This window comes from Salmo salar, chromosome 11 (genome assembly GCF_965601325.2).
Source record: "Salmo salar chromosome 11, fSalSal1, whole genome shotgun sequence".
NCBI lineage: Eukaryota > Metazoa > Chordata > Actinopteri > Salmoniformes > Salmonidae > Salmo > Salmo salar.
In genome coordinates, this window is record NC_138301.1 from 37,480,178 (window position 1) to 37,498,564 (window position 18,387).

The 18,387-nt window shown below is 44.3% G+C and overlaps 1 protein-coding gene across 3 annotated transcripts in view; it reads right to left on the reverse strand.

Moving 5' to 3' along the window:
- Positions 1–18,387, reverse strand: part of LOC106562656 (cell migration inducing hyaluronidase 1) — a 138,579-nt gene that overhangs the window by 47,432 nt on the left and 72,760 nt on the right. For all 3 annotated transcript variants that reach the window (XM_045689452.2, XM_045689455.2, XM_045689453.2), the window contains 6 exons: positions 17,440–17,619; positions 12,123–12,193; positions 11,577–11,672; positions 10,960–11,081; positions 10,127–10,274; positions 8,916–9,107 (listed from right to left, as the gene is read on the reverse strand). In XM_045689452.2, the coding sequence (XP_045545408.2) occupies positions 8,916–9,107; positions 10,127–10,274; positions 10,960–11,081; positions 11,577–11,672; positions 12,123–12,193; positions 17,440–17,619 (809 nt within the window). The remainder of the gene's footprint in view (positions 1–8,915; positions 9,108–10,126; positions 10,275–10,959; positions 11,082–11,576; positions 11,673–12,122; positions 12,194–17,439; positions 17,620–18,387) is intronic.

Sequence of the window (18,387 nt, forward strand, 5' to 3'; positions counted from 1 at the left end):
GAATATACACATCACGAGACGAGAGGAGAGAAAGGGAGAGAGGAGAGGAATATACACATGAGACGAGAGGAGAGAAAGGGAGAGAGGAGAGGAATATACACATCATGAGACGAGAGGAGAGAAAGGGAGAGAGGAGAGGAATATACACATCATGAGACGAGAGGAGCGAAAGGGAGAGAGGAGAGGAATATACACATCATGAGACGAGAGGAGAGAAAGGGAGAAATGAGAGGAATATACACATCATGAGACGAGAGGAGAGAAAGGGAGAGAGGAGAGGAATATACACATCATGAGACGAGAGGAGAGAAAGGGAGAGAGGAGAGGAATATACACATCACGAGACGAGAGGAGAGAAAGGGAGAGAGGAGAGGAATATACACATCATGAGACGAGAGGAGAGAAAGGGAGAGAGGAGAGGAATATACACATCATGAGACGAGAGGAGAGAAAGGGAGAGAGGAAATGAGAGTGAGAGGAGAGGAATATACACATCATGAGACGAGAGGAGAGGAAAGGGAGAGAGGAGAGGAATATACACATCATGAGACGAGAGGAGAGAAAGGGAGAGAGGAGAGGAATATACACATCATGAGACGAGAGGAGAGAAAGGGAGAGAGGAGAGGAATATACACATCATGAGGAGAGAAAGGGAGAGAGGAAATGAGCGTGAGAGGAGAGGTTGTGATAAGAACAGCCCACTGTCTGTGACATCTAATGATCCAAGTAGATACTAAAGAAATATTAATGAGTTCAGATCATTCACTTTCCCCAGGTTCAGTCTTCTCTCCTCACTAATGGCATCATATTACATGACTTCTTAAGAGGAGAAAAACATGAACAAATAAAACAAAAAGAGAGGAATCTAAGAAAAGAACAGCTCCTACAGCCCGCCCACACACTAGACACAAATACTATTAAATGCCAAAGAGTTATGGAAGAAAAACAACAAGAAAGGGAATGAAATGAAAAATAACAGTAAAAGAATCAGAGACACAGCTGGTCAGCCACGCATCTCAACCCTCCTTTACTGATAAAACCTTTCTGTGCACAAAGAAAGTGACTGGATCACTTCTCAGGATTTACTCATCAGTGCAATAAAGACTGACAGCAATCTCCGCCCCCATTGTCTCTCTCCCCCGGCCCCCCTTCTCTCCACCCTCTTTCTCTCTTTCCTCCGCTCCTTTCCCCCGTCTACCCCTCTCTCTCCCAATTGTTAATGATGCGGAGGAGACAGGCAGACAGGCAGACAGGCAGAGTTAGATACCTGGGTACTGTTGGTTCTGAAATGGTCTGCCTTGAGGGAGCCGTTGGAAAGAATCACGGCCACCTTTTGCCCTGCTACTGGCGCTCCCCTGACAACACTGACAAACTGCATCCTCCACTGACGAACGGAGAGAGTTGGAGAACATACCGTGACCCTATTAGGAATGAGAATTTGTCTGTGAGTGTTTGTATAACAGTGTCTGCCAGCCTAACTGCCTGCCTGTCTGAAATTATCATGGTCAAAAGATTTAATTTGGATATACACATTAATATTATTGTGAACCACATGCAGACACATTATCAACTGTCCCTGAAAATGCATCATTAGCCACACACACTTTCCAATTAAAATAATCTCTCTCTCTCTCTCTCTCTCTCTCTCTCTCTCTCTCTCTCTCTCTCTCTCTCTCTCTCTCTCTCTCTCTCTCTCTCTCTCTCTCTCTCTCTCTCTCTCTCTCTCTCTCTCTCTCTCTCTCTCTCTCTCTCTCTCTCTCTCTCTCTCTCTCTCTCTCTCTCTCTCTCTCTCTCCATGACTGAACGCACTGGCCACGCCCACATGCCACGCCCATATGCAAGACAGAAATAGCAGAATTTTGCCAACTTATTACTTGACTGCCATTTCCCATTTAGCAGAAACCTTTATCCAAACAGGCTTATGTTTTGGTCATGGCCTTCATCAGAGCCTTGGGTAGACTAGCCTCTGCCTAACTCTTTGAACATCCACAACAAGAGCTTCTAATTGTGCATCACTGGAGGGCTATGAGCGGAATTAATAAATACAGAAATTAAATTAATAGGTAGATCGAAGTTGAAAGGGGTTAGTGATGAGCCAGAGTCTACCTATCATTAAAATAGATTTCTCCACACACACACACACACACACACACACACACACACACACACACACACACACACACACACACACACACACACACACACACACACACACACCCACACCCTAATTAATAGGCCTAGAAAACAGAGGTGCAGCCCCTAGATAAACAACTCATTAGTCAGGGAATATTAAACATTGATGTATCTACTGTGGAAGTCTTCAGAGTGAACTGCTTTCTGCTCTTATAGTCAAACTAACAAAAAGCATCCACACACACCACACACACACACACACACACACACACACACACACACACAGTCACGAAACAAACACACACACACACACGGTAACATGCACACACAAATATACACACACACACGGTCACATGCACACACATGCACAAACACAGCCAATTGAGGGCATGTCACATTAAATCAGTGGTAACTTCTAAAAAGCAGAGATAGAGCCAGAGAGAATGGCTGGGAGCTGAAAGGAATGAAGGCAGCGACCAAAAAAAATGTCATGTTACGTCAACACAGGTAAGGTTGTGTTTTGATGCCATTCCATTTACGCCGTTCCAGCCGTTATTATGAGTCGCCTCCCCTCAGCAACCACCACTGAACTGTGTGTGTGAACTCTGTCAGAGTGTATGCTCTCTCTCTCTCTGAGAAGAACGCTCAGTCCCTTTCTCCCTTCCTCTCACTGAACCAGAGAGAGACTATTCATTGGCTGAAACTCTGTCCCAACAGACACAGACACACATGCACGCAGACAGATAGACACAAATACAAAAAACAAGCACACACACCCACACACCCACACAGACCCACACACACTGTCTTGCTGTAGGCTGGTTTGACCTACTAGTCTAATAACAGATCTTTTCATGTTTCTCTCTTTGATATTACAGTCCTCTGATCATCTGGTTCACGGTGGGGCAACTGGCGGCCCGCGGCCCACAGATCAATTTCCACAAAAAAACTCAGCTTCTCAACTTCCTGTTGAGAGTTAGAATGTAGAATACACTAAATCTGCCTCATGGCAAAATGTGTAGAATTGCAGGAAATTAACTCTAAAACATACATTGTGTGTGTGTGTGTGTGTGTGTGTGTGTGTGTGTGTGTGTGTGTGTGTGTGTGTGTGTGTGTGTGTGTGTGTGTGTGTGTGTGTGGCAGCTAGTGCCGGCGCTGACTGCATGTGTGTAGCCACTGTGAAATAGTTGGAATGGTACCAAGAAAAGGTATTCCATGCTGTGAATTCTAGCTCCATGAACAAACACACACACACACGCACACGCACACACGCACACACACGCACACGCACACACGCACACACACACACACACACACACACACACACACGCGCACACGCACACACGCACACACACCTTATGGGCCCTGGTGAAATTAGTGCACTATATAGGAAATAGTCAATTAGAGGATAGTCAATTAGAGACAGAGGCTCTGGTGGCATGCTAGACATCTGAGCAAACACTATGAACAAGTCATTAGCCTTATGGGGGGAGAGAGAGAGAGACTCTTTATTATTAGGCCGGAGAAAAACAAACACTGAAAGAAAAAAGAGAGTTTGGGAAGGAGTGCAGGTCTTTGTGCCAGGTCACGTGCCAGTTTTAGACGAGAGCTGGAAGAGAGAGATGAGAGAGAGAGAGAGAGAGAGAGAAAGAGAGAGACAGAGCGATAGAGAGAGAGAGGGAGAGAGAGAGCGATAGAGAAAGAGCGATAGAGAGAGAGAGCGAAAGAGAGAGAGCGATAGAGAAAGAGAGAGAGACAGAGCGATAGAGAGACAGTGTCTGAATAACTATACCTGCGTTCTAAACAGAAGGCGTATTGGGTATCATGTCTTATAGTAAAACTTAGTATGCTTTAAATGGCAGGATGTCATACTCATTTCATCTTTTTAATCTAGTAGAATTCACTGCAAACTATTGAGGAAGAGAATCATCTTCAAGATCCATGTGTCTGACAGAACGAGCCTAGTATGCTGATGTTTGTTGCTTGCTGCAGTCCTCTTCTAATAAACAGTACATTCTAAATAGTATATAGTACGATTATTTCACAGTATGCAGTTGTAGTAAGTAGTACGCAAGACTTCAGACACGACCAAAGAGAAAGCGAGAGAGTGGCCTTGTCCATATGTGTGTGTGTGTGTGTGTGTGTGTGTGTGTGTGTGTGTGTGTGTGTGTGTGTGCGTGGCCTTTTCCGTTCTAAGAAAGAAAGAAAGAAAAAGAGGGTCAGAGATGGATAAAGATGTAGAGACAGACAGATGGATAAAGATGTAGAGACAGAGAAAGAGAGACAGATGGATAAAGATGTAGAGACAGAGAAAGAGAGACAGATGGATAAAGATGTAGAGACAGAGAAAGAGAGACAGATGGATAAAGATGTAGAGACAGAGAAAGAGAGACAGATGGATAAAGATGTAGAGACAGAGAAAGAGAGAGAGATGGATAAAGATGTAGAGACAGAGAAAGAGAGACAGATGGATAAAGATGTAGAGACAGAGAAAGAGAGAGATGGATAAAGATGTAGAGACAGAGAAAGAGAGACAGATGGATAAAGATGTAGAGACAGAGAAAGAGAGACAGATGGATAAAGATGTAGAGACAGAGAAAGAGAGACAGATGGATAAAGATGTAGAGACAGAGAAAGAGAGACAGATGGATAAAGATGTAGAGACAGAGAAAGAGAGACAGATGGATAAAGATGTAGAGACAGAGAAAGAGAGACAGATGGATAAAGATGTAGAGACAGAGAAAGAGAGACAGATGGATAAAGATGTAGAGACAGAGAAAGAGAGACAGATGGATAAAGATGTAGAGACAGAGAGACAGATGGATAAAGATGTAGAGACAGAGAGACAGATGGATAAAGATGTAGAGACAGAGAAAGACAGACAGATGGATAAAGATGTAGAGACAGAGAAAGACAGACAGATGGATAAAGATGTAGAGACAGAGAAAGACAGACAGATGGATAAAGATGTAGAGACAGAGAAAGAGAGACAGATGGATAAAGATGTAGAGACAGAGAAAGAGAGACAGATGGATAAAGATGTAGAGATAGAGAAAGAGAGACAGATGGATAAAGATGTAGAGACAGAGAAAGAGAGACAGATGGATAATGATGCAGAGACAGAGAAAGACAGACAGATGGATAAAGATGTAGAGACAGAGAAAGAGAGACAGATGGATAAAGATGTAGAGAAAGAGAGACAGATGGATAATGATGCAGAGACAGAGAAAGACAGACAGATGGATAAAGATGTAGAGACAGAGAAAGAGAGACAGATGGATAAAGATGTAGAGACAGAGAGACAGATGGATAAAGATGTAGAGGCAGAGAAAGAGAGACAGATGGATAAAGCTGTAGAGACAGAGAAAGAGAGACAGATGGATAAAGATGTAGAGAAAGAGAGACAGATGGATAAAGATGTAGAGACAGAGAAAGAGAGACAGATGGATAAAGATGTAGAGACAGAGAAAGAGAGACAGATGGATAAAGATGTAGAGAAAGAGAGACAGATGGATAAAGATGTAGAGACAGAGAAAGAGAGACAGATGGATAAAGATGTAGAGACAGAGAGACAGATGGATAAAGATGTAGAGAAAGAGAGACAGATGGATAAAGATGTAGAGACAGAGAAAGAGAGACAGATGGATAAAGATGTAGAGACAGAGAAAGAGAGACAGATGGATAAAGATGTAGAGACAGAGAAAGAGAGACAGATGGATAAAGATGTAGAGACAGAGAAAGAGAGACAGATGGATAAAGATGTAGAGAGAGAGAGACAGATGGATAAAGATGTAGAGACAGAGAAAGAGAGACAGATGGATAAAGATGTAGAGACAGAAACAGAGACAGATGGATAAAGATGTAGAGACAGAGAGACAGATGGATAAAGATGTAGAGACAGAGAAAGACAGACAGATGGATAAAGATGTAGAGACAGAGAAAGAGAGACAGATGGATAAAGATGTAGAGTAAGAGAAAGAGAGACAGATGGATAAAGATGTAGAGGCAGAGAAACAGAGACAGATGGATAAAGATGTAGAGACAGAGAAAGAGAGAGATGGATAAAGATGTAGAGACAGAGAAAGAGAGACAGATGGATAAAGATGTAGAGACAGAGAAAGAGAGACAGATGGATAAAGATGTAGAGACAGAGAAAGAGAGACAGATGGATAAAGATGTAGAGACAGAGAAAGAGAGACAGATGGATAAAGATGTAGAGACAGAGAGACAGATGGATAAAGATGTAGAGAAAGAGAGACAGATGGATAAAGATGTAGAGAAAGAGAGACAGATGGATAAAGATGTAGAGACAGAGAAAGAGAGACAGATGGATAAAGATGTAGAGACAGAGAAAGAGAGACAGATGGATAAAGATGTAGAGACAGAGAAAGAGAGACAGATGGATAAAGATGTAGAGACAGAGAAAGAGAGACAGATGGATAAAGATGTAGAGACAGAGAAAGAGAGACAGATGGATAAAGATGTAGAGACAGAGAAAGAGAGACAGATGGATAAAGATGTAGAGACAGAGAAAGAGAGACAGATGGATAAAGATGTAGAGACAGAGAAAGAGAGAGAGATGGATAAAGATGTAGAGACAGAGAAAGAGAGAGATGGATAAAGACGTAGAGACAGAGAAAGAAAGAGATGGATAAAGATGCAGAGACAGAGAAAGAGAGATGGAGAGCAATTACATCAGATATAATGTGATGTAGAGAGGAAGCTCATGACTTACTATGATGCCCCAGAGGACTTCAGAAGCCTGGGAATAGATTAATGTTTGGCCCCAGGAGGAGAGAGCCTTTCTGGGATACAAGCATTTCCCACAGCAAGTGCTGCCTAAATCCCTGTAAGTCAGATGGAATGGAGTTCAGGTTTGGAGATAGAGTTGAGTTGTGCTTCAGGCCAGGGATCTGATTAGGAACATGTTGTATAGGTATGCAGGGATTTAGACAGCGTTTGCTGCCAGAAGCCTCTGGAGCTTCATAGTAAGTCAAGCTTCCTTTCTTCATCTCATCCAACTGCTCATTATCTTCCTTTGTCTCACTCTCAGGTTCAGACTGCGCTCAATGAACACTTGTTTGACTATTGTCTCTATGCTTGTATAATGGTGTAGCAAACACACACACACACACACACACACACACACACACACACACACACACACACACACACACACACACACACACACACACACACACACACACACACACACACACACACACACACACACACACAGACAAAGAAAGAAAGAAAGAAAGAAAGAAAGAAAGAAAGAAAGAAAGAAAGAAAGAAAGAAAGAAAGAAAGAAAGAAAGAAAGAAAGAAAGAAAGAAAGAAAGAAAGAAAGAAAGAAAGAAAGAAAGGTGGTGGGGTGTCAGAATACTTGTTTGAATTTTGTGAGTCTGTCTGGCCAAAGATGTCACTTGGTTTGGTCCATTTGCATAAAAAGAAAAAGAGGACTTTAGAAGGCTTTAGGGATGTGTCCCAAATTACACCTTATTCCCTTTACAGTGCTACTAGATCCCTGGTCAAATGTAGTGCACTGTGTAGGGAATATGCTGCCATTTGGGACGCTAACTAGGAGTTGGAACACTAACCTTGTTATTGTGAGTATGAGGGTAAGAAATGTAAAACACATGGTAGAATGAAACACACACACACACTATTATACAACTTCCACTTATGCGTTCACAAGAATCTCTCCAACAACTATTTTCAGCACATAAACAATCTTCTCTCTGTCCGTTCCAATGAGCAGTGTTCCAAAACCATCACACACACACACACACACACACACACACACACACACACACACACACACACACACACACACACACACGGTCCATTCCAGAGGTATGGACAGAGAGTCCAGTGATTGTCATTTAGTAAGTCAAGCATCTGCACTGGGAAGCAGAAATCTGGGGCAATTACAAACATTACCTGTGCTTCATTCTCAGGCCTGTATTCTCCCTATATAGTGCACTACTTTTGAGTATAGCCCTATTGGCCCTAGTCTAAAGTAGTCCACTATATAGCCATTGGCCCTAGTCTAAAGTAGTGCACTATATAGTAAATAGGGTGGCATTTTGGACACATACCCTGTCTCTCTGTCTGTCTCTCTGTCTGTCTCTCTGTCTGTCTCTCTGTCTGTCTCTCTGTCTGTCTCTCTGTCCATCATTCAACACATCAATCCATGCCAAGGCTGTGGCAGCAAGGTTGAAGGTGCTTCCACGCACACGCACACAGTATTTAGTCATGTTCTATGTTTTATGTGGACCCCAGGAAGAATAGCTGCTGCTTCCTCAACAGCTAATGGGGAACCCAATAAAGATACACACACAGTCTAGATAGGTGAAAGTTCTGAAACCTTAATAGCGGCCCTATAGTCTAAGGTCTATGACTTTTGACCCGGTTGCTATTGCAACAGACGTTAGGTCAGTCAACCTTAGACTTATATTTATCAGAGACTTAACTTGCTGATACAAAGTACAGACATTACAGCAGCATCACCTTGCACACACACACACACACCAACGCAAGTACACACACACACACACACGCACACCCACACACACCAACACACACACACACACACAGGTACACACACACACCAACGCAAGTACACACACACACACACACGCACACCCACACACACCAACACACACACACACACACACACAGGTACACACACACACACACGCACACCCACACACACTTACACACACACCAACACAGGTACACACACACATACCCTCCACCATCGACCCCACACACACTCACCTTGGACTTTAACCTGTGTGGGCCCACAGGCAGGGCAGGGTAGTATGGTGAACTCCTCAGCCTGGTGCATAGAGTAGTCAGTACTGGCCAGCACCAGTCTGTCTCCTGGGCCCCAGCCTTCAGCTGGCTCAGCTAACTCCAGGACAGTGCTGTTGGACAGACGCTCTATAGAGATGGAGGCCTGGGGACGCACTGGAGGGACACAGAAATACGTCAATCAATTTGGTTGTATCAAATGCACTGACACACACACACACACACTAACACGCATGAACACACAAACACACCCATACGCACGCACCCTTCCCATAAATCAGTTGGAGCAGCTGGGCTGTCAGGTTAATAAACTCCAATGAAGAGGAGCCATAACTCTCCTGCTGAATGTGTGTGTGTGTTATTCATAATGCATGTGCTGTACAGTATGTCCTGTGTCTGTGCTGACGTCTAGGAGGATCATGGATGAATATAACAGTTTAAGAGGATCGACATGGCACTAATGGACTAATGGGGGAACGCCCCACACCTTAATCACCTTCATCAAACCACATTCAATCTACAAGCTAAAGGATATCACACACACACACCTAAATGACCTCAATCAAATCAGTCAGCTAAACCATGGTACATGATGACATTGTGGACACATGGCTGTATAATGATATGGGGGAAAGGATGTCACCACACCATGCTAATAATAAAGAGGAGTCTGTCTGTCTGTCTGTCTGTCTGTCTGTCTGTCTGTCTGTCTGTCTGTCTGTCTGTCTGTCTGTCTGTCTGTCTGTCTGTCTGTCCTTAACTTACTTGCCTAGTTAAATAAATGTTTTAAGTTTTTTAAAGCCGTTGGCACACACACACACACACACACACACACACACAGATGCATGTGGACACACACACACACATAAACACATGCATGTGGACACACACACACATAAACACATGCATGTGGGGACACACACACACATAAACACATGCACGTGGACACACACACAGATGCATGTGGACACACACACACACACACACACACACACACACACACACACACACACACACACACACACACACACACACACACACACACACACACACACACACACACACACACACACACACACACACACACACACACACACACACACACACACACACACACGTGGACACACACACACACAGATGCACACGGGCACCCAACTACAGACCGGTATCCGTACCTAGTTTACCACAGAGGAAGCGTACTCGGTAGTTGTGGCAGAGGCCGTGGCTCTGGTCCTTGTTGAGACAGACGAAGCCGTAGTCCCTGTCAGACTTATAGATGACATCTCCTGTCTCGTTAGATGGCACACCATCATGGGACTCAGCCTGGAAGAGAGAGAGAAGGGAGAGAGGGGTTAGGAGGGAAAAGAATAACTACATTTGTCACAGCAGTGCTTAACAGAAGCCTTAGCTTCGACATCCAAAGAACAAGCCAAGACGGCAATTTGTTAATGGTAAAATAATGTCTGTTTAAAACGCCAAGGATAAAGAAGTGAGCTTTTTCCTGTCACAGTAGACTGTGTGGGTATGACAGACAATGAGTGACAGTGTGTGCGTGTGTGTGTTTAGTCTTCACTGTGGATGCCAAACAGCTTCTGCTTATGCCGTACATGGTGGCAGAGTGAATGTAGTATCTGTGAACACACACACAGTGCTGGCTGCTGTGGCCTCATCATAATTACAGGCAATAAAAATGGAAATAGATCCAGCTAAGCTTTGCCTTCTTTTGGCACATCATTGTTCCAAAGTTATTTGGCTGCTACAGAGCTATAGGCACCAGCTGTTCAGGTGTGTGTGTGTGTGTGTGTGTGTGTGTGTGTGTGTGTGTGTGTGTGTGTGTGTGTGTGTGTGTGTGTGTGTGTGTGTGTGTGTGTGTGTGTGTGTGTGCATGCATGCGTTTGTGTATGTATGTGTGTGTGTGTGTGTGTGTGTGTGTGTGTGTGTGTGTGTGTGTGTGTGTGTGTGTGTGTGTGTGTGTGTGTGTGTGTGTGTGTGTGTGTGTGTGTGTTACCTGTATATCCATGGGGGTGCTACAGAGACGGTCAGGGTAAGCCTTGTGGAGGTCAGACAGCTTCTCCCAGTCTCCTGATCCTCTCTCATCATCTCTGTCAAACCACTCAGTCCACTCTGCCTCTGTAATACACACACTCATTTCAATGGGATTCCTACACACCGTTGCCAAGATGTTGATATTGATGTGTGTGTGCATGAATGTGTGTGTGTGTGTGTGTGTGTGTGTGTATGAATGTGTGTGTGTGTGTGTGTGTGTGTGTGTGTGTGTGTGTGTGTGTGTGTGTGTGTGTGTGTGTGTGTGTGTGGAGATTAATGAAATGTACATCAAGGATTAGACTTCTTTCCACTGTGTTCTGACAAGGAGCATTAGTAGGAGAGTAGTTGAAGGGAATCTTTCCATATTATGTTGTCTGGGTTCAGTAGGGACCGTGTGTGTGTGTGTGTGTGTGTGTGTGTGTGTGTGTGTGTGTGTGTGTGTGTGTGTGTGTGTGTGTGTGTGTGTGTAATGAATGTAGGGGGAATCTGGCTGCTCTGTTGAGCTGAATTTAAATCAAAGGCTTTCAAACAGTGATGATATGACCCCGACGGCCAGTCAGAAGTGTGTGTGTGTGTTACCTTGCACCCATTGGCTGGAGGTGGTGATGGTGAAGTGCTCTCCGTATTCTGACTGGAACATCCGTGAACAACGAGCCTCCGAGGAGGCTTTGGTCCCTGTTCTCACACACACACACACATCTATTACACTATGTAAACTAAGAAATACAAGTACAATAGAGAGCGAAAGAGAGAGAGAGAGAGAGAGAGAGAAGGGGGAGATATACTCTAGAAAGTAAGAGAGAGAGAGAGAAGTGGGAGATATACTCTAGAAAGTAAGAGAGGGAGAGAAGGGGAGAGACTCTAGAAAGTAAGAGAGAGAGAAGGGGGAGAGATACTGTAGAAAGAAAGAGAGAGAGAGAGTAGGGGGAGAGATACTCTAGAAAGTAAGAGAGAGAGAGAGAAGGGGAGAGATACTCTAGAAAGTAAGAGAGAGAGAGAGAAGTAAAGGGAGAGAGGGAGGTGGGTGAAAGGGAGAGAAAGAGAGATATTGTGAGGGAGAGGTTGAGGGAAAGATAAGGAGAGAAGAGGGTAGAGAAAGGAGAGAGAGATGAGAGAGAGGTTCACCTTGATAGATAGCATGATCCTCCACTGCAGAGGATGAGTTGCCTTTCAACGCAATGAAACTCCAGGGATGCCTGAGGAGAGACCGATGGAGGGAGGGAGAGAAGAGGTGGAGAGACAGAAAGTGGAGAGAGGGGGGAAGAAATAGGGAGATTGAAAGTGTGAGGATGCAAGAAGACAAGGATAGATGGAAAGTAAAGAAAAATAGGGAGGGGGGGAGAGATATATTGCCATTAGACACACACACACACACACACACACAGTTCCAGCCCTGGTAATGATGTTGACATAAGGAGTGATGGCTGTCGGAAAAACCCAGGGGCAGGATGGGTAATTACAGTAGCAATCCCATCATGCCTCACTCTTGTGAGGACACAGTGACACAAGTGTCAGGGGAGAGATGTGTGTGTGTGTGTTTGTGTGTGCGTGTGGCGTGCTAGGTGTCTGAAGAGAGTCTGTGTGATATTCACACCAGGACATTCCAACTACATTATGCAGTAGGATTCCACCAGGAACAGTCAGAGAACTGACATTAGAACAAATGTCATCCTCATCCTCAATGTCATCCTCAACGAAAAGGTGTCCATTCCCAGCCACTGAAACAAACTTAGTGACTTGGTGTATAGAGAGAAGAGGAGAGGGTCTACCACCGAGCCTTGGGGGACATCAGTAGTGAGCAGTTCCCAGCCACTGAAACAAACTGAGTGACTTGGTGTACAGAGAGAAGAGGAGAGGGCCTACCACCGAGCCTTGGGGGACATCAGTAGACATTGTAGCTTTGCTACCTATAATGCATGTGTAGCACATGGGGATGCATGAAACTTACTCCTCAGCCTGAAGTGTTCCCACTTGCACCAGCGAATAGCTAGCTTTTCACGTGGCGCCGACTAGTAAGACACTTCAGGAGGGTGATCATGTGTGTTAGCAAGGCAGAGGTCCCGAGTTTGCACCAGGTATGGGCCGAATCAGGAGGAAGTACGCGCTAATCAAGCAGCGTGACGTCCTTTACACTAGCTAGCCATCATGTTCTCATTTAACAGCAACGTTACCGGAGACAAGCAAAATGATGTGACGTTTTATATAGATCAGCATGCCAGATATGTCTCTAAAGGTGTCTACAGTAAGACATTATATCAACAACTATTGGCTTTCATGACATGTAAGAGCAATACACACACACACACACACACACACACACACACACACACACACACACACAACACACACACACACACACACACACACACACACACACCATCCCCCACTCATAAATACCACCGTGGTAAACCTATGTAAATTGCATTCATGGAGGATGGATTGCAGAGATCTTCTTGTTGCCAAAATGATTGCCTTATTAAAATGTTCTCTGGCACACCGCAAATAATACATTCCTTATTCTGCTTTAACACTGTTTGGCACAAGTGTCAGGAAGGATAGGCGACAAGAGACTAAGTACATTATCCTCCTTCCTCGCTCTTTCTCTCTCTTCTCATCTGAAGATGTGATGTGGAGATATTTCTGTGGGAATACTTGTAAAGTTTGGTTCTCTGGTTGTTGGAGAAAATTAGCTGTGACTTACTCGGCAACAGTACACAAACACACACACACACACACACACACACACACACACACACACACACACACACACACACACACACACACACACACACACACACACACACACACACACACACACATTTATAATTTGGACAGTAACAGGTTAACTGCACTGGCGTTGCTGCCAAGCTTCCCATTCTCTGTGGTATTAAACTCATGTTGCCTTGCAACATTCGGTCTTCAAATGTATTATATTTCCTCACCATCAAAATGTGCAAAAAAAAGTCCTCTATCCATTGCTTTGGAATTGTTTATGTTCCCTGACTGTCTAGCTTTCATTTGGATGACTGTTATCAAGCTGGACAGAGTGAAGAGACTATAGATGACCGTTATCAAGCTGGACAGAGTGAAGAGACTATAAATGACTGTTATCAAGCTGGACAGAGTGAAGAGACTATAGATGACTGTTATCAAGCTGGACAGAGTGAAGAGACTATAAATGACTGTTATCAAGCTGGACAGAGTGAAGAGACTATAGATGACTGTTATCAAGCTGGACAGAGTGAAGAGACTATAAATGACTGTTATCAAGCTGGACAGAGTGAAGAGACTATAGATGACTGTTATCAAGCTGGACAGAGTGAAGAGACTATAGATGACTGTTATCAAGCTGGACAGAGTGAAGAGACTATAAATGACTGTTATCAAACTGGACAGAGTGAAGAGACTATAGATGACTGTTATCAAGCTGGACAGAGTGAAGAGACTATAGATGACTGTTATCAAGCTGGACAGGAGTGAGGAGACTATAGATGACTGTTATCAAGCTGGACAGAGTGAAGAGACTATAGATGACTGTTATCAAGCTGGACAGAGTGAAGAGACTATAAATGACTGTTATCAAACTGGACAGAGTGAAGAGACTATAGATGACTGTTATCAAGCTGGACAGAGTGAAGAGACTATAGATGACTGTTATCAAGCTGGACAGAGTGAAGAGACTATAGATGACTGTTAGCAAGCTGGACAGAGTGAAGAGACTATAGATGACTGTTATCAAGCTGGACAGTGTGAAGAGACTATAGATGTAGGTCATTTCTTCACATTTTGAATTTATGTTTTGTAATTTCATTGTTGATTAAGATCGTTATTTCCCTAAACCACCCGCAGGATGGATTTAATGGGTATGTTTGACACACCTGCTCTAAGCCATGGTAAACTCTCCTGACCACACACGTGCACGCACACGTGCCCGCATGCACGTACGGATGGACACACACACACACACTTCTAACCCCATTCTGACAGCCATTGTAGGACATTCCAATATACTGGTGGTTGAGTTGAGTTCTACTGTATGGAAGGAATGCAATAAGTCTGAATATACGATTAGCTCACTTAAATGCTACTCATTAACCTTCAGTTTAAGAGTTTGTTTTCTCCAAGGCCTGAATCCAGCTGTATTAGGTTTTCTTATCATGGCTCAGTTTACTTTCAATTTTCCATGCATTCCTGAGATACTTTAATACAGTGAGAGAGCGAGCGAGAGAGAGAGAGAGAGAGAGAGAGAGAGAGAGAGACTTGCTAGCATATGTTTTTTCCTTTCATTTCTTCTTCTCTGCCCTGCTTTCGCTAAGCAGTCCTGTGCCAGGAGAGATAAAGAGACACTGCACAAACAAAAATGTGGAGATTTTTGGTGGCTAGACCAGGAAGAGGGAGAGAAAGTAAGAGGGAGAATAAGAGAGACGGCTGTCTGTCAGCAGCCTATAAATCAGAGTGTGATGTTATGCTATGCTACGTCGCTATGCTAGGTCAGCCAGCACAGCACTGCCTGACAAACAGGTCAGGAGAGGAGTCATCTGCTAGCGCTACGCTAGGAGGCTATGCTAGGTCAGCCAGCGCAGCACTGCCTGACAAACAGGTCAGGAGAGGAGTCATCTGCTAGCGCTACGCTAGGAGGCTATGCTAGGTCAGCCAGCGCAGCACTGCCTGACAAACAGGTCAGCAGAGGAGTCATCTGCTAGCGCTACGCTAGGAGGCTATGCTAGGTCGGTACGCTGGGTGGCTACGCTAGGGGGTTATGCTGGGTGGCTACGCTAGCACTATCATGCTCTGCACGCACTACCCCAGGGAAACTACAGAGAAAGGCTCATGCTCCTGTGGCTCAGGACTCAACTCACAACACACCAAGTCAGGGCCAACTGGTGGCTTCAAGGTGTCTTAACCCTCGGCTGTGGCTATAGATTAGAAATAAGACATTCAATGGTAAAGCTACAAAAAGTGATTCATCATTTAGTATACCACTTAGTATCTATTTTAAACAATTACCAGCAGAACAGAGTACTCTAACATTCCATCTGTCCATGTCCTTTGATTTCAAGTTCCTTCCAGCCCTGGCAGTTGCCCCAAAGACAGTTGGTTCAGACCAAGCAGCTGTAGAAATGGTTGGCTACAGATGGATCACAATGCATACGTAGGTGTTCCTTTTGTCCAGGTGGGAAAGGGCTGTGTGGAGTGCAATAGAGATTGCATCATCTGTGGATCTGTTTGGGCGGTATGCAAATTGGAGTGGGTCTAGTGTTTCTGGGATAATGGTGTTGATGTAAGACATTACCAGCCTTTCAAAGCACTTCATGGCTACGGACGTGAGTGCTACGGGTCTGTAGTCATTTAGGCAGGTTTCCTTTGTGTTCTTGGGCACAGGGACTATGGTGGTCTGCTTGAAGCATGTTGGTATTACAGACTCAATCAGGGACATGCTGAAAATGTCAGTGAAGACACCTGCCAGTTGGTTAGCACATGCCCGGAGCACACGTCCTGGTAATCCATCTGGCTCCGCAGCCTTGTGAATGTTGACCTGTTTAAAGGTCTTACTCACGTCAGCTACAGAGAGTGTGATCACACAGTCGTCCGGAAGAGCTGATGCTCTCATGCATGCCTCAGTGTTGCTTCCCTTGAAGCGAGCATAGAAGTGATTTAGCTCATCTGGTAGGCTCGTGTCACTGGGCAGCTCGCGGCTGTGCTTCCCTTTGTAGTCTGTAATAGTTTGCAAGCCCTGCCACATCCGACAAGCGTCGGAGCTGGTGTAGTATGATTCAATCTTAGCCCTGTATTGACGCTTTGCCTGTTTGATGGTTCGTCGCAGGGCATAGCGAGATTTCTTGTAAGCTTCCGGGTTAGAGTCCCGCACCTTGAAAGCAGCAGCTCTACCCTTTAGCTCAGTGCGAATGTTGCCTGTAATCCATGCCTTCTGATTGGGTTATGTACGTACAGTCACTGTGGGGACGACGTCCTCAATGCACTTATTGATAGAGACAGTGACTGATGTGGTGTATTCCTCAATGTCATCGGAAGAATCCCGGAACATGTTCCAGTCTGTGATAGCAAAACAGTCCTGTAGTTTAGTATCTGCTTCATCTGACCATTTGTTTATAGACCGAGTCACTGGTGTTTCCTGCTTTAATTTTTGCTTGTAAGCAGGAATCAGGAGAATAGAGTTGTGGTCGGATTTACCAAATGGAGGGCAAGGGAGAGCTTTGTACACGTCTCTGTATGTGGAGTACAGGTGATCTAGAATTTTTTTCCCTCTGGTTCCACATTTAACATGTTGATAGAGATTTGGTAGAACTGAACTGATTTAAGTTTAGTAAGTCTTCCAAAAAAATGACCTAACACTAATATCAATCATCATAATGATATACATGTATAGTATAATATAGGTTTCAAAATTCCCTGGATGGAGGACAGGGGTCAAGGAACCTACCGGAAGCCCAGGCGGTGGAAGTCTTTACTCCCCAGCTTGGTGAGAATCTTCCTGGCCGACTCCTCTAGGTTGTTAGACCCCTCGTCGTTGACCACCATGGCCAGAATCATCCCATTGTCTACCACATCTACATATTGGGCCAGGCGACGACTCTCTTCTTTACTGCGGTATGTGTCAAACCTGGGTAGTGGAGTGGGAGGTGAATGGTTAGTCTATATCAGTGTTTCCCAATTCCGGTCTTCCAGTACCCCGAATGGCACACATTTGTGTTGTGTCGGACAAAAACACCCAATTCAACTTGTCAAGGGCTTGATGATTAGTTGACAAGTAGCATCAGGTGTGCTTGTCCGGGTCGGAGATGGGAAACACTGACCTATATCATAGCTACATAACAGAGCACAAAAAAGACCTTCATACAATCACTCCAACAAGCATCTTCTTCTGAAGGTTGATCTATGGTGGATCTTCTGATAAATATACCAACAAATATCAGTGAATGAATTGCACACAGCCCCAATACAGTCCCATGGGAGCTTACTGAAAGATCTTGAGGGTGCGGTCTCAATTTGGTTGTGTGAGGAAATTGAGGTCAATGGTAAATACATTTGTCAAATGGGGTTTTATTTTCTCAATGGGGTTCAGTTTCTGACGGAATACTCAAGACTTGCCTTCTCTTGGAAGCAAAGTTTGTTTTGTTTAATTGCTTTTTAACTATTGTTTACCAGTACTCTGACGGCAAATTAAATGTTTTTCTAACTACAGTACGTATTAAATGTTTTCTGACATTCTTTATTCAATCAGAGATGTTGAACGATGGGATAGGGAGAACATTATAAATCTAATAGATAGTTAATACCAACAGGAGTGTGTGTGCTATTCTCCCTCCTTTCTAGTGTCATATTATAACTGTCACACCCTGATCTGTTTCACCTGTCTTTGTGCTTGTCT